The sequence below is a fragment of the Brachycentrus maculatus genome, unplaced genomic scaffold, assembly GCF_059751285.1.
Source record: "Brachycentrus maculatus isolate JH-2025_06_01 unplaced genomic scaffold, ASM5975128v1 h1tg001119l, whole genome shotgun sequence".
Taxonomy (NCBI): Eukaryota; Metazoa; Arthropoda; class Insecta; order Trichoptera; family Brachycentridae; genus Brachycentrus; species Brachycentrus maculatus.
The window spans coordinates 107,963-123,421 of record NW_028281817.1 but is presented as its reverse complement, the minus strand read 5'-3'; the positions used below and the strand labels follow the sequence as shown (position 1 = coordinate 123,421).

At 38.4% G+C, this 15,459-nt stretch overlaps 1 protein-coding gene across 14 annotated transcripts in view; it reads left to right on the top strand.

Moving 5' to 3' along the window:
• Nucleotides 1–15,459, top strand: part of LOC148299499 (AN1-type zinc finger protein 6-like) — a 57,520-nt gene that overhangs the window by 33,502 nt on the left and 8,559 nt on the right. For 12 of the 14 annotated variants that reach the window (XM_088276013.1, XM_088276002.1, XM_088276011.1 and 9 more), the window contains one exon: nt 13,300–13,674. In XM_088276013.1, coding sequence (XP_088132139.1) covers nt 13,576–13,674 — 99 coding nt within the window. In that variant the 5' untranslated portion in view covers nt 13,300–13,575. Of the gene's footprint in view, nt 1–10,623; nt 10,837–13,099; nt 13,198–13,299; nt 13,675–15,459 lie in introns of those variants that run through there. The other 2 variants (XM_088276005.1, XM_088276003.1) reach the window with 2 other exon arrangements.

The following is a 15,459-nucleotide window of genomic DNA, read 5'->3' as shown; positions in this document are numbered from 1 at the left end:
GCTCCGACAGAGAACGCGCGGCCAACACACGACTCCCTTAGAGATGTTGCCGTTTTTCGGAGCAGCTCATGTTTGTTGTCGAGTGGGTACCCTTTTTAAGGTTGTTATTATTTTGACGTCAGAGAATTGCACATTAAACGTATGTCAAGTAGTGTATGTGACCAAATAGTTTTTAGACGGTGTTTTTAATTAAGTATACAGTTTTTAAAAACACATTTGTTTATTTTGTGTCTTTAATTAGTTACGAAACTGTGATAACGCGCGTCTTCTTTCGCGTGAAGGCAATGTGTTATCACTTTTACTTATCCCCTTTCTAAGAAAGTTGGTCAAACTTTCGTTTGTCATACGGTTTAATAACATAATCCATCCTCTACAAATACGATATTATATTTGTATCCAGCGGCCGATACTTTTCGCCTAGCGCTCGCTTCCAAATTATGGCGAACGATTGCCTTCCAACTTACAAACGGGTATCGAGGCCATTGAAATAGAATTTTCACGTCCCTCTCTTGTCGCGGGCCTCCCCCCGCATCCCCTCGCCTCCCAGCGCCGCCCACCGCCTCCTCCAGTCAGCCGACACTCGATCGGCGAGTTTAGAGGCGAAGTGCCGAACCTGTCAAAGTAACGGGCGCCGCTCGGTTCCCGTTAGCGAGGCTCTACTCCGAGTTCCGGCTCGCGACGGCAGCTGCAGCCTGCCCGCTGCCCGCTGCCCGCTGCCCGCTGCCCGCTGCCCGCTGCCCGCTGCCTGCTGCCTGCTGCCCACTGCCGTCTCTGCAGCGCGCCGCTCTTGGCGACCCCAATCTCCGTGCCAGATTTATTCGATGCCAATCCGCATAGTCTGATTGTAAACGTTTCACTTTCCTTTTTATCGCCGATATCTCGTATGACTTAAATTCTTGGCTAATATTATTTGCGTACTTATTATCCTCTTTTGTATGTGATATAATGACTTTCACCCATTTGTGCGAGTCATATAATTACATGTAACTTATCTAAACTCCTAAATATTTTATAAACAATACCATTTTGGGTATAGGGATTTACGCAAAAGGTCTATCTTGATTTGCAGCATCTGTATTACTTAAAAGATGATTCATTTTATATTTTCATTAATTTGTGGTATGTATTCCTGTGAAAAGTTTAACCAATGACAGTTCAAAGACAAGTGATGTAACAGGGTTGAGTAAAAAACTCATCTGGATTTTTTTTTTAAATGCTCAAAATCGAAAACGTCAGTATGTAGATAGCATTTTGTTTTTATGAAATTGTTCGAATACACGTTCCTACATATTTATTTAATCTTGTAATTGGTTGAAATACCATGGCTTGGTCCGTTTGAACGGGATACCAACTAACCAGTAACCGCAGCGGCGGGGCAGGGCAGCAGCAGCAGCCGGTTGCGCCATCCCGGACCGGACCGGGGACCGCGAACATTCTACTTATTTTAGGTGTATCTATAATACTAATTCACCCAACTACTCGTCTAGGTGTCCAAGTCATACACACACACACGCGCGTGCGTGTGCGTAACTTTTCGAAACCAGTTAATTCCCAAACTTGCACATTTCCATCTCAATAAACTTGAAATGTTCGTTTATGTTGATGTATCAACAGGGATCGATCAAAACGTCATTTTTGTATTGGAATTGGCTAAATCTCGGATACGATTCGATGTTGCGGTGCACTAGTGGGTTTGCGCGATTTCGCAAGAAGCTCGGCCGTACGATGCGAGCTAGTTAGCGGCGTGATGTGATCCCGTATGGCATCTGCAATGGTGGCTGGTACTCGGTACTATGGGAGCGGGTATGGCGCGGCGCGGCGCGGCACGCAGCACGCATCACCCGGGGCCGAGTTCAGTGACCGGCCGGCGGAGGGTTGCGCGTCCCGCTCTCCCGCTATACCCAGTAATGACGATGGCCGACGGGATGCATTCGTGCGGGTATTTCTTTCGCTCCAAATTAAAGAACCTCGCACCACCCGCCAGGAGGAAATTATACACTAAATGTGTACACACTGCACACCGCACACGTGTCGGCGCGTTCAACGGCCCCTCGGCACCTCGGCACCGGGCACCGGGCACCGGGCGTCCAGCCAGCAGGCTCCGTGCAGACCACACGCTATTGCGAGAAGCCCAATTCGTTATGGGAATAATTTATCGCCTTCCGACGGCTATCGGTACTTCGCCATAAACAGTATGCGCGACTATCTTTTTTCTAATCGGTCGGAATTAAAATTACGATTAAGGATTAATTTGTCTAAACGCGAAACGTGACGATATGTTTGGGATTCTTTTGTTCCGTTACTTATATTTATACATGGTGTCGGTTGATAATGGGCTGCTCGCCGTTTGTGTCGTATGTTTAGTCAGTTGTCTGCAAACTTGCACACGGCCTTTCGCGTATGTTATCGTATCAAAAGCAAACTGAGCCGCAATGATAATGACTCCACCTTTAACGCGATCGCCTGACCTTGTATCCGCTCATTTTCTGAAAATTAAAGGCCTACATACACATGCTCATTATTAGTACATATTATTCAACAATTTCTACTTAGTAGCATGTGTGTACCTATTTTTCTAGAAATAAGCATGCTCATTTCGAGCGTGTTCGGCTGTCGGATTTTCGAGCAAGCTACGCTTTTATTTGGGGCGTGCTCTGAGCGCGTCAGAACAGGTTTGATTATGAGCATGCCAGTATCGATGTATGTAAACGAGCATGCTTATTTCGAGCAAATGTATACAGCCGAAGAGCGTGCTCATAAACACGCTTAATTAGCAGTATGTGTATCTGTACGTTGATGGCTTTTCTTGCGGCTATTGAGTGCGACACGTAATTATAACGCCGCGTATTAAACGTTGAAAGTTTCTAATTGTTTATTCTAAACCGTACGTAATAAACATATTCAAGGACGGTCGATTCTTTTGATTATGTATTATCATATTCCAGTATGATATCGGTGTACGTGTCGTAGCTTCTAGAAGGCGCAGATGAGATTGCGTATCGGCTATCTATCAGGTGGATGATTAATACGTACGAGATTATGACGAGCATCCTGCGTCGTGAGCAAATTTCGATGTTTGACTTACGACTTCGCTTATTGGTTCAATTGGTTTTATTCCGTTTCGGTAATGATAGATGGATGTGACTTCTACACTTGTATTATACTACTCGTATATGCATTCATTTTGGTAATATGAACGAGCTTTACATTGCAAAACGCGAATTCGATACAACTTATTGTTAGTAACGCAAATCATGCAGTAGTGTCAGAAATGTATCTTTTAATTGACGCGTTGAGATAATTTTGTCGTAACATATGAAATGAGCTATAGTCTTTTATGTGTCTGCTGCAGCGAGAATGGTAGTCGCTGGAGTATGCGGGTAGTAAGGGGGTGCGAACGGTTCGCCGGGAGGAGAGGGTGCATCGCGCAGGGGTCGGTGACCCCTTCCCCGCCCCTCCCCTCCCCTCCCCGCACCCCAAGCCGCGGGGGATGCACCTAGATGGATAATTTATCATTTTTGACGCCCGGCACAGCGAGAAAAGAAAATCTCTGTATAGTAAAAGTATTTTTTATTATTTTTCCACTTTTTGATTCGCGACTCGTTTATCTTATTATGTTCGTTTTATTTTGCTATCGGTTTTGACTCGAGTTGAATGCACGCTAAATCGTGGTTTGTGTGTGTGTTTTTTTTTAATGTTAAAATCTGTGGCCTTCGGTTCTTATTCGGATTTTCTTTATTTTTATTTTGGCGATATATCACAAAAATATTTGTCACCTGATATTACAAGTGTATAATGATCTATATTGAAGCATTTCGGTTTACCTTAGGGATGTTGAGCTAAGGCGAGCGGCAGAAGATCGTAAGCGATAATTTGAAGCGAGCCGTTTTTGTAACATCGCGACGGTCTTGTACTCGCTTATATATAAAATATATATTATAACTTTTTGTAGACTTATTTTGTAGTTCAAATAATAATAATGCCGTGTTTTTATTTTTAACAAATATATCTGTTGCATTAGCAACAGATAGATCTGTTAAATTATCGACAAAGGATTTAAAAAAAAAACTTCGCCTAAAAAAAGTTTTTTGCCCTTACCATGTTCGGCTGAAAGGCGATATGTGAATAGCGCGTTATTTTTATATTTTTCATTTGCAAAGTGAAAAGTTGCAACTGAACTGTCGAGATCGTGCGAACCGGGTTAGCGAACAGTGTTGGAAAGACAATGGCTCGGTACTTCTTCCTACTGATTCTTATTCTTCATTAGCTCCAGGTGATTAGTGGCACCTGTTCCGAGCGCTCTTCTAACCTTGGATATTGTAAGAACTCACCGACATTACTCGTCTCGCCGACGTGACACCTTTATTACTATACTGTTGATGTCCCCGAAGACATGAACTAATTGTTTTATAAGGATACATGGACTCGTGAGTCCTGTTCTCGGCTGGCTTGAATGATCACTTTCTATGTGTGTAATTTCACCAAACCCCATGATTGAACATCTATTACGCCTGATTTTTGGAAATTTTACTTATACTCGATGTCTAAGCATCTATTCGCATACGTGTCTATTTTGGTAATGTGAATAGCTGATACTATTTTATTATTGTATGTGACATTCTTACCAGTTATTATTATTTACTTTTCTCCTTTAAACTCCACTATCCCGGAAGATGTTTGTATGATTTAATAGGTTCTGCTAGTAAGCCCTCGATATACTATATATGTTTGTGTATACTTATGTACATTTTATTATTATTTATGTTGAGTATTTCCAAATATTTGAACACAGATGCTTAATTAAAATGTCGGATTATTATCAAGTTACATCATAAATGTCTCAACAGAAACGGAGAAACGTTTTTCAGTATTTGCCTTCCTTTCGTCTCATCTGTCAGATTATTGATAATCGACTAGCAATCGTATTTGCTGTGGAATATTTGAAAATGTGAGACTTGCGATAAATCTGCAGTCATATATAGTTTCTTGAACGTTTTCTTTCTAATAATCCACAACATGTCGGCTGTCCAAATTTAAAACACAGTAAGGGACATTTTTTTGTAGTACGTTTTTTTTTGCATTTATGCACTAAGTAGACTCTACTTAGTCCAAAAATGCAAAAAAACGTACTACAAAAAAATGTCCCTTACTGTGTTTTAAATTTGGACAGCCGATGTATTGTTATTGTCAACATGTTTTTAAAATTGTATTTTTCTATTGGTTTCCTGTTTTTCTTCGGAAATATTATTGTGTATCAAATACGAAGCTTTCCTTATCACTGTTTTTGTAGTGCCGCATAAAAACATAGCGTGTAACATAAATTAATTATAGTTGTGTTATCAAAATGCATTTAATTATTTTTTATTAGACAGGGGCCAATTTTCGAGTTTCCAAGTTTCGTTTCCGAAACAGTAGGTATTTGTTGATTGATGAATTTATTCGTCAAGAATTTGGACGTAAGCACACGGCTCGATGAATTTGTACGCCTACATAATTGTTGTCTCTTCTCTCTTATCATCAATCGAAGATTTAAGTAACCTTCATTTGATGATATTTTATTCCAAGTCGGGTAATCACAATATGAACCAAAGACGTGTTTGTTGAACAAAGCGTTCTGTCGAGGGACAGGGGGTGGCGGGCACGTCACTCCTCCGGCACGCCGCATGCCGCGTGACGAGCCTCCCGCACTGTCCCTGCGGGCTGCGGGACCCCTCGAGTCGCTCGCTCTACAAATACTGATCAAAACCCCCTCCTCCCATTGAAAATACAAACACCAAACAGAGATATTTTTTTTTTTTAAATTAAAATATCGCATTATTTCCTAGGTATCGTTCAATCACAAGACTCTGTATTGGTCGCTGTTTGTTTTCGATTATAAGGAATTGCACCAATGATTCTTAAGCGCAATGACGTTTTTGATTAGAATGTTTTACCAAGTAAAAGAGATATACACATGCGAAAAATTGTTACGCATATGAAGAAAATGATTATAGAATCGGATGCTAAAAAATCGTATTATTTTCTTGCGAACGATCGAAAGAGACGCAAGCCGTCTTTAGAGCTGTTAGCTGGCAGCTTTACATACACATGCGAAAAATTGTTACGCATATGAAGAAAATGATTATAGAATCGGATGCTAAAATATCGTATTATTTTCTTGCGAACGATCGAAAGAGACGCAAGCCGTCTTTAGAGCTGTTAGCTGGCAGCTTTACAGCACAAGGCATATTTAAAACGTGAAATGTTTGGCATATGCAAAACGAAAAAAAACTGCTACGTTTTGTATCAAACACCGCTGTTACAATATACGACCTACGATATACATTGTGTATCAGTGTATATTATACACCATGTACAATTATCGTCCCATCACCGATGCGATTCTCTCTTCAACGTGAGAAGCGGGAGTGTTAGTAGATCGTTGTCCTTGTCCGACTTTTATGGGAACATTACACCCCCCTTTTGGATAAAATTAGAGTGGCTTTTTTGTTCAGCCACCACCTGCCGAGTGAATTTGATATTTTGACGTCATTGTACCGGCTTCTTAGTACTACTGCATAGTACCATAATGCCCTGTAACTACACACAAGCAGGTAGATAAAGTGGAAATAGTAGGCACACAACTTTACGTAAATAGCGCAAATGTGTTTTTTTAACGCTCGTCGTGTCTTTACTATTAAATTTAACAATAGATCCTTGAATTAAATTTGACTCGATTTTACAAGTACGTTTTTGTAATTGTTTTGAAATACTAGTATATTACCGTAAGCTCGTAAAGAATCACAATCGGAAGCTCTACAAACAAAAAATTATAAACATGTGATTTTGACGTTGATATTTTGAAAAAAATGACAGCAAAATGAAAAGTTTCTGATGGATTAATTTTCGAGTTAATTTTTTTTATGTTATTGCCACAAAAATATTTAACCCCCGTTTTCTCAAATATTACGTTTTGTGAAATAACTCTCCATAAGTGATTCATTTACCTTTCAAGCTACGCGCAATATGCTAATGACTAAAGGCCCCCGAGTATGATACACAAAGAACCGCGGTCTTTGACATCGGATCGCATAAAATAATGATCGTAATAAAACGCGCACATTGTTGTACAAAGGACGGGAGTAACTCTTCCCATTAAATCATGTACCCATCTTTATTAATCTTTAAAAATATATAAAAAATAAAATATCGATAGGCCTTATGATTACACATTGTGCAAATTCACAGTACGTAACCCAAAGTCCTCACACAGGAAAGTTTTATCTGCTTTTGTGCTTTTATTCGATTCGGAAGTTTTAACTGTTGAATAAGATTCCTTTTATAGTAAATTCGTGATTTCGCTTCGCTTTTCGAATAAGCGAATATTTAAAAAGGCAATTAGAAACACGAGGTTTTTTAATTGTATTTTTGGTGACATTTTGTACTGTGAATTAGTTTTCACGTTTGACATTTAAGGTCATCATGTGTAGTTTCTATCTTTGTTTCTCGATAAATTCATCGAGTGAGTAGGTAGGTGCGTCTCGATTCAAACGGAGATCGGGGATCTGGGGACCAGGCGACCAGGCGACCAGGACGGAGAGAGGTGTCCGCGGCTCTCGGCGCGGCGCGCGGCCTACTGGCGGGCGGTGTGGCGGGCAGCGGGGAGGGGGCGCGGGGACCGACCTTGCTCTCCCCCCGCCCCGCCCCTCCCGCCGCCCGCCGCCGCCCGCTCAGCTGTTCGCTCGTGACAGGGCGGACTCTAACCTCTCGTCTACTGACGGAAATACAATAATATTCTTCATTTTATTCGCGAAGCTTTATACGACGCTGGTTCTCTATATATCCTTCTGCGCAATACCAACTTTATTTTTTCCTTTCTCATCCTAATGAATTATACTTCTTGTCGTCTCGTCTTTTGAATGTCCAAAATATTTTTGCGATGATAAAATGCGCGTTGTTGTGACGATTTCTTAAATTATTATTTTAAATCAAAATTATACTCTTCTATTGACTAAGGTACAAGGATGGACCATAGCAGCCTTTGACGTTTTTTAGTTTGCATTGTGGAATGCTGGCGAAACGGAAATAAATCGACTGTTAAATGTTTCTTTTGTTTATATACGCATAAACCCGCAGACCTTAACCAGATTCGTAAAGCATCAATGTATTTTTTATTATTATTATTCAGTTAATTAGCGAGTGTTATTTCGTGCAGGGAATTCACTCGAGACCTGAGACTTCTTGTATGAAAATGAAAAGTTTTAACTATCTAACTAAAGACCCAAAGCGTTAAGAGGCGTAACGATGGATTTATTTAACTTTATTACATATTTTTGACCGAGTTTCTTTGTCCTTAGTATGACCTCCCCCCGAAACATCGGTGAAGTGGCTTTATTTCGTCGTTCATTCGATCTCTTTATCAACTATTGGAAACCATAAGTTCTACCCACCCGACAATGTGTATTGTGACAGCCGACTGGCGATCGCGAGCAACCTCGAACAAACAACGCGTAGCTATAGGATAGAATAGAAAAACAAGCGCATAATGGAGCCGAAGCGCAGGTGTTTGCGCTAGAAACTTTTATTTTAACACGTTTTCGTTTGATTGACTTAATTTACTCGTAGCCGCGTCATAATTTGACCTTCCTTCATTTGAAAAAAAAAACACACTTGACATAAATAAATATTGGTTCTGGAACAAGTAACAAGTAGGTACAATGTAAACTTTCCCGCATACATCTCGTGGCGTTCTGTGCCGGAGTAGCGTGCAGCCAAAATGTTGTATGTAAATGGCGACTATTTATTATTGATACGGAGAACTAGCCGTAAGAACATTTGGCCTTGTTCTCACCGCTCACACGACCCGACGGAGATACGAATAATAATAACCTTGTATAAATTTGTTTGTACGCAAACTTCAAAGGTTCATTTCTAATTACATTAATAATATTCCATATCATTCTAGCGGTGTTTCTTTTTTACTGAAAAAAAAATTACATATTTTTTTTTCCGGAAAGAATTTTCCAAGATCAAAATTACGTAGACCAGCAGACTGTGTTATATTCTAGTTTCCATTCCATTTGTAAAAAATACAACCGACCGCAGCGTATGATAATTTTGAATAAGTAAAAAGTTCGTTTAAATTATAACCTTAATCTCGACTATATCGATCCCTTTATATTCGCGCCATATCTAGCAACACCAGAGAGTGTAAAAATACTCGTACCCTTTTACCTTGTGGCTATTTTTCTGCGTACAACATAGGGACACCACATGACGTTTGTGGAACAGTATTATGGATACCACAAATTAATGTAATAGCATCTTCGAGACGCTCTAGAATAAACTGATGAGACTGATGTCTCGTTCAATGTTTAGAGCGTGACCAAAAATATATAATACTTGTTATGTTTTTTGATGTCTCCAGAACGAATATTCTTTATTTTTGATCACGCTTTACATGATTGCATTCTTCGTTGAATTGTGATTGAGATATTTTATTTTTATTTGGTGTAATTATTTTAGATTTTTCAACGACGTCCAGTGCTTGAAAAATACGTAATTGTGTAAATATTTACAGAAATATATGTTTACAATTCAATTTATGCATCGATGAAATTTTCTTTATTATTCCAGATACATTAATAAAAATATAACGTATGATTTATATTTGAAGCACTAACTTTGTTATTTTCTATTTTGTAATTAAAATGTAACTTTGTTTTAAAATCACTATAAATATTTTACTTTAACTAAATTATAATGTCTACCGGTTTCGAAGCTAACCGCTTCTTTATCAAGCGGTTAGATTCGAAATCGGTAGACATTATAATTAAGTTATAATAAAATATTTATAGTGATTTTAAAACAAAGTTACATTTTAATATAACGCTTTACCGTATATGAATGTTTACAGAATTTTATTATAATTATGGATTAAAAAATACGCAAAACGCAATACAGGTTTTCGTAAATAATTTCCGCAATATAAAATGTATTCTCGACCGTTTTCGCTCGGAGAAGTTTGGATTTATAGATTGTAAATCCCACCAAGTGTTGGCACCGTCTCATGGCGGACTTCGGTACAGAGCCAGTAGCTAGTGGCGTCTCGCTATCTCGTATCTATCTGCGCGAATATCTCTGCGCCATCTTTAATAATTAGGTACATATGTTATTTATCAACAATCAAAATGCATTGCATTAAACATTGCATCGCGTTACATTAAACCCACAAGTATTGGAAACACGAGTATGTGCTCGGTTCGGTATACAGTAAATAATGTAGCGTCGCTTTCGAAAGTGACGCTGCTAGAAAACAAACCTTATCTTATTTTCATATCACGGCACGGAGTTCCACACGGCGAGTTTGTTGCGGTTCGGTATTTGTGATCATTTTACAAAAAAATAGTCGTTGAATAACAACACACTCGATAAAATATTATGTGCGGTTGTTTTGTAATTTGAACAATAATTTTGGTTATGTGTATATAAACTCGGTATCTGTTTATCAATATTTAAGAACAAATATATAAACGTCACTACGAGGCTTTGTTAGATACCGTCCGGCTTTCATCGAGATCTTTGTATCGTTATATTTGGCACTAAAAATGGGTCGTAGTTTTATCCGCGCGGTAAAGCGAGTATGCCTCGGACATATTTTGGGTTTGCTGTTTTTCCTAGTTTTCCCGGCTGAATTTTGTTATTTCGTATTAGAAACGGGCAGAAGTGCGCATATTCTGTAAACGGCGCGCGTCATAACCTCGCGGCCGTTCCGCCGCGACGCAGATTCTAGATTCCTTTGTGCGAGGTGCGATAGTGCGACAGTGGCGGCCGCCGCTCCGTCAACTGGTAACCGAGGTAAATGAAGACTGGTATTCGTTTCGCGCATTCGCCGTCCGTTTTCGGTTTAACCGGAGAAACTCCGCCAGCGCGCGCGCTCCGGAGATTACGGAGGAAGGTTTAGGTGTTGCATCAAACACGCTCAATTTGTAATCGCGGCTAATGATAATCGCCACTTCTCCACCGGAAAGCCAACTACGAGTGGCGCGCGGTGGAGGCTGGCTTGGCTGGTGGTGGCTGGCTGGAGTATTTCCGTTTATTGCCGAAGTCTTATAACTCTGTCGGGAATCCTCGCGTGTAATTTTATTTTAATTAAAAATCTAAGATCTCTCTGCATCTGGGTTCCCTGACGTGTCGAAGGGTTTCGCGAATAATATGTATTTAAGTTTTAGAACCGATTGTCCCCGTTCCAGACACGGGTCCCGGTGTCCCGGCCAGTTTAGATTTTGTCCCGGTTTGCGCGAGCATTGTCTATTTATCTATTCAGACGGTGCAGACAGCAGCACATCGATGCACCTGATCTGAGTAAATTATACAATATATTTTGTGCCATTTTCTCAATCACATTTGGTCGGATGACCGCGGCCGCAGGCTGGAGTCTACTGCACGAGCATTACTATACTGTAAATTACATTTTGGCATTACATGCAGTGACTTTTATGAAGAAAAAAAAAGAATATTAAAAACAATTCACTCCAGCCAAAAGTACACTTGGCACAATAACTAATTTCTTAACTTTAACAACTTTTGATATTAGATTTACAACGGGACCTCTCATAACGAGCAAAAAAATTCTGAAACAGTTGTTCCCTTCGCACAATGAGTTAGAGAGATAAGACGAGTCCCTTTTTCACAAAATTCACTTGTAAGTCGGGACTTCCGCGCCGGGATTCCATTCGGGTAGATAACAACAATATTGAAGAGCTTGTCACGCTGACCACCCAACAGTTTACAGCAAGAAATTATGGAAGAGAGCTTGTTAATGGAGGAGGTGGAAGTAGTGGAGCAACAATCTTCTAGCGCAATAAGAGAATGGGAAACTGTTGCCTCGTACATTCAGAAGCATCACCCTAATAAGGGGGTGGCTATTCGCGCCACAAATTTATTCAATGATTTTGCTGTGACACATTACACCAAATTTTGAAGTGTCGGCAAAAACAAATGTCTTTTGACAGTTTTTTAGTTAAAAAGAATTTATTATATGTCACAAACAATCGTTTTTAATTTAAATTGTATTCGAAGTTGTTACACTCCTTACCAATTAATATTACAAGTAATTTTATATAAATAAACGTTAGTAAAAAACATCAAAATTTAGTATTCTTTCGGAGTGGAACGCATTATCCTATTTTACATTGATTTCTATAGGAAAAAATGTTTCGCTTAACGTTATTTAACGCTTTAATTAACGCTTAACGCTTCGAGTTATGCTCGTTATAAGAGGTTCCACTGTATTTTTTTTCCTACCTATCCCAGTTTAGAGTTACATAATTATGGTAAGCCTACTTAAGGTACTTGCATGTGCAGTCAGTATTTTTACCACGGTGCGCTTACATTTGCAATATCAAAACTCGTTTAGAGTTGTTAAAGCGCATTACAATCCAGAATTAAATCAACAAGTGAAAGAATTACTGGAAAGGTCACGACCGCTGTATTTTGGGATTCTCACGGCATCATACTTATTCGTTACAAAAAGAGAATATTCACTGGCGAGTATTAGGTGTCATTATTTAAAAGATTAATGACGAAAATCACAGAGTCAGGCCTCATTTGCAACTCAAAAATATCCTCTTTCATCACGATAATGCCCGCCTCCGTCATGTAGGAAAGCAATGGACAAATTGAATTAATAGCTCTTCATATTGCTTCCTCATCCATCTTACTTTTCTGCCTCGTGACTATTCCCAAATTTTCAGTTTTGGCTTTGCGGAAAGTGATTTGCGTTGAATGAGGATGTTCAGTTGGAATCTGAGTTATTTTGCATAATTGCTGGAATTATACCATGCGGAAGGAAGGAATAAAAACGGAAAAATAGGTGAATTTGCTGTATCAAGCTAAAATGGAACTATGTTGAAGAATAAAATAAATTTTAACAAGAAAAACATTCAAGAAAAAATCTTTTTTCCGATTTTTTTTTTCATTGTTAGGCTCGCTTTTTATCTGCCAACCTACTATATGAACATTTTAATAATTCTTACAAATATATTTTTAATAAACCGGGTCCTTCTCTGTAATTTTATTTTGAATTAAGAAAATCTGCCCATTTGTTTAAATTTATATTTTTGACATTTCATTTAATATATAACTTTTTTATACACATTTTTTTTGATGTATAGGACTATAAAATGTTTGAAAGCTGTTATATTTTTGCATTAAAATGTTTGTATATTTTGAAGCGGTGATCTGTTATGCTGAGACTAGTGAAAGTAGTAAAAATAGTGATTTTGGTTTGGTTCTAACTCGGTTTGTGTATTGTTGCAGGTGACGACGCACCACTCCTGACACATCCGCAACCAGTAAGCTGAACTGAACCACACACACCATCTCCAGAGTACTCTACAACTCGGGAGATACTCGCCCGGCTCTCGCGTGCACAAGTTGCCCGGTGTGCTGTGCTGTGCGCCCGCCCCGGGATACAGTGATACGGACCCCACTCTGGTGACCCAGTGCTGCAGTGCGATACATGATATAACACGGAGTCAGCGGTAGTGACGCCAGTGGACTAGTCTGTGCGCGCGTTAGTGTCCACGTGTAGCCATGGAGCGTGAATCTAATCCCATGGAGGCGCTCTGCCGCTCCGGCTGCGGATTCTACGGGAACCCGGCCACAGATGGCCTTTGTTCTGTTTGTTTTAAGGTAATTTTTACTTTTTTTACCATCATACCTCAACTAGTCTCTCTGAGATTTAACAATAGTCATATTATACCAGTGGTTGAATATTACTAGATTTTAATTTTTGAACATTCCAAACTAACTAAAAGTACAATAAAATAACAGGTATATAGTGTTTTTCACATACATTTTAATTGACAAGTGACCGACAGGGTTCTATCACTACTGACGTTTCATCAGACTGGTGTTGTTAACGGTCAACGGAATCCCAGTCACTGGTCAAATAAAATATATGTGTAAAAAAATTATATACTGTAGTTGTTATTTTGATATGTAAAATGCAGTTCCAGCAAGAAATGTGAAATTTAAATATGATTTTACTTTAAAGTGATTATTTCTAGATAACATTGGTACATACATGTAATAACATTTACATGTTTTGTACATTTTATGAATGAAAATCATTTGATGAAATCAATTGAAAACTAAAACTAATGAAATTATTGGGTGTATTTTGATATTCAAGTAGTCCATATGGAAACTGGTTTTACAACAAGAAGTCATAATATATAAGAGAATTATAATAAAAAAAATCCTTGTATTTTTAAACAATCCTCCTCTACATTGTGATGACTTTTACTGCAGTCTACTTTTCATACTTTAGGTATTGGTTCTAGAGTAAAGGTTTTGCTTCTAATATTTAATTTATGTTAATTTTGCCCTCTGTCACACATTCATAGACCGCTGTCTGGGCTTCGTTACCAGTTATTTGAAAAACAATGATAATGATAATCAATTCTACTCCATGGAATTCCATTGTTACGATATCTCATTCTAATAAAACATTTTTCACTCACTTTTGGTAGGAAATACATTTGAAATGAGTCCGAGTGTTAACTTTTTTTTGTATAATGAAATGCAATGATTCAATTTCATCCTTGCTAGTTTCAATATTTTGATGTTATAATATTTAGGTGCTGCTATATGTAGATTTTTGATGACCACTACTACTATGATGGTTAGTAAAGATGTTTATGGGAATAGCATGTAGTGTGTTCGCTCTCCCTTCTTGCGGCATATTTGCTAGGATAGCAAATATCTCAATTGAATATTCTAATTTTGCGTGAAATAACTTTGTATCCTAATGTTGTGGCAGTAAGTTTCTCTGTATATGCTACAATCCCCTTTTCTGTGCCTCGCTTTCATAATTGCCGTAAATTCTCTTAAAGAGTTCCTTGTCCGCTAGAGACGTATTTGGCCGGCTACCAAGAATTCTTAGAATTTTCTTAGATGTACATACTTGATGGAACAAAATTCCCTTTCTACTTTTGGGACATATGCACACAATGATCAAATCCTATCGCCAGCGGTCTGCAGGCGTAAAAAACACCCATCCAATGTGTAAATATATATTTCTTCAGATATTGTCATGGTTTTGAAGGTGTTAGATAAAATAAATTGACAGCCTTAAGACAACTTTCTTTAATTTTAATTTTGTTCGGGAGTTTGATGATTTGTGTTATCATTATTGTTTAATTATGACATTTCATTTTTACAATTTGAATTTCAACATACTTTCACTGGAAAACTTTTTTCAACCATTGCAAATGTTACCTTTAAAAAATATAGATTGATAATATTTCGTGCCCCCTATATTATAGTCTTTTGCTTATCGGTAAATCCAAATTGAATCACTGTAATTAATGGTGAACTGAAATATATTTCTATCGGATATTTCTAGTTATTTTTTTCATTTAAACTCTTTATTATTGTTTATGTCACCCTTGATAAAGGACACTATAGTAATGG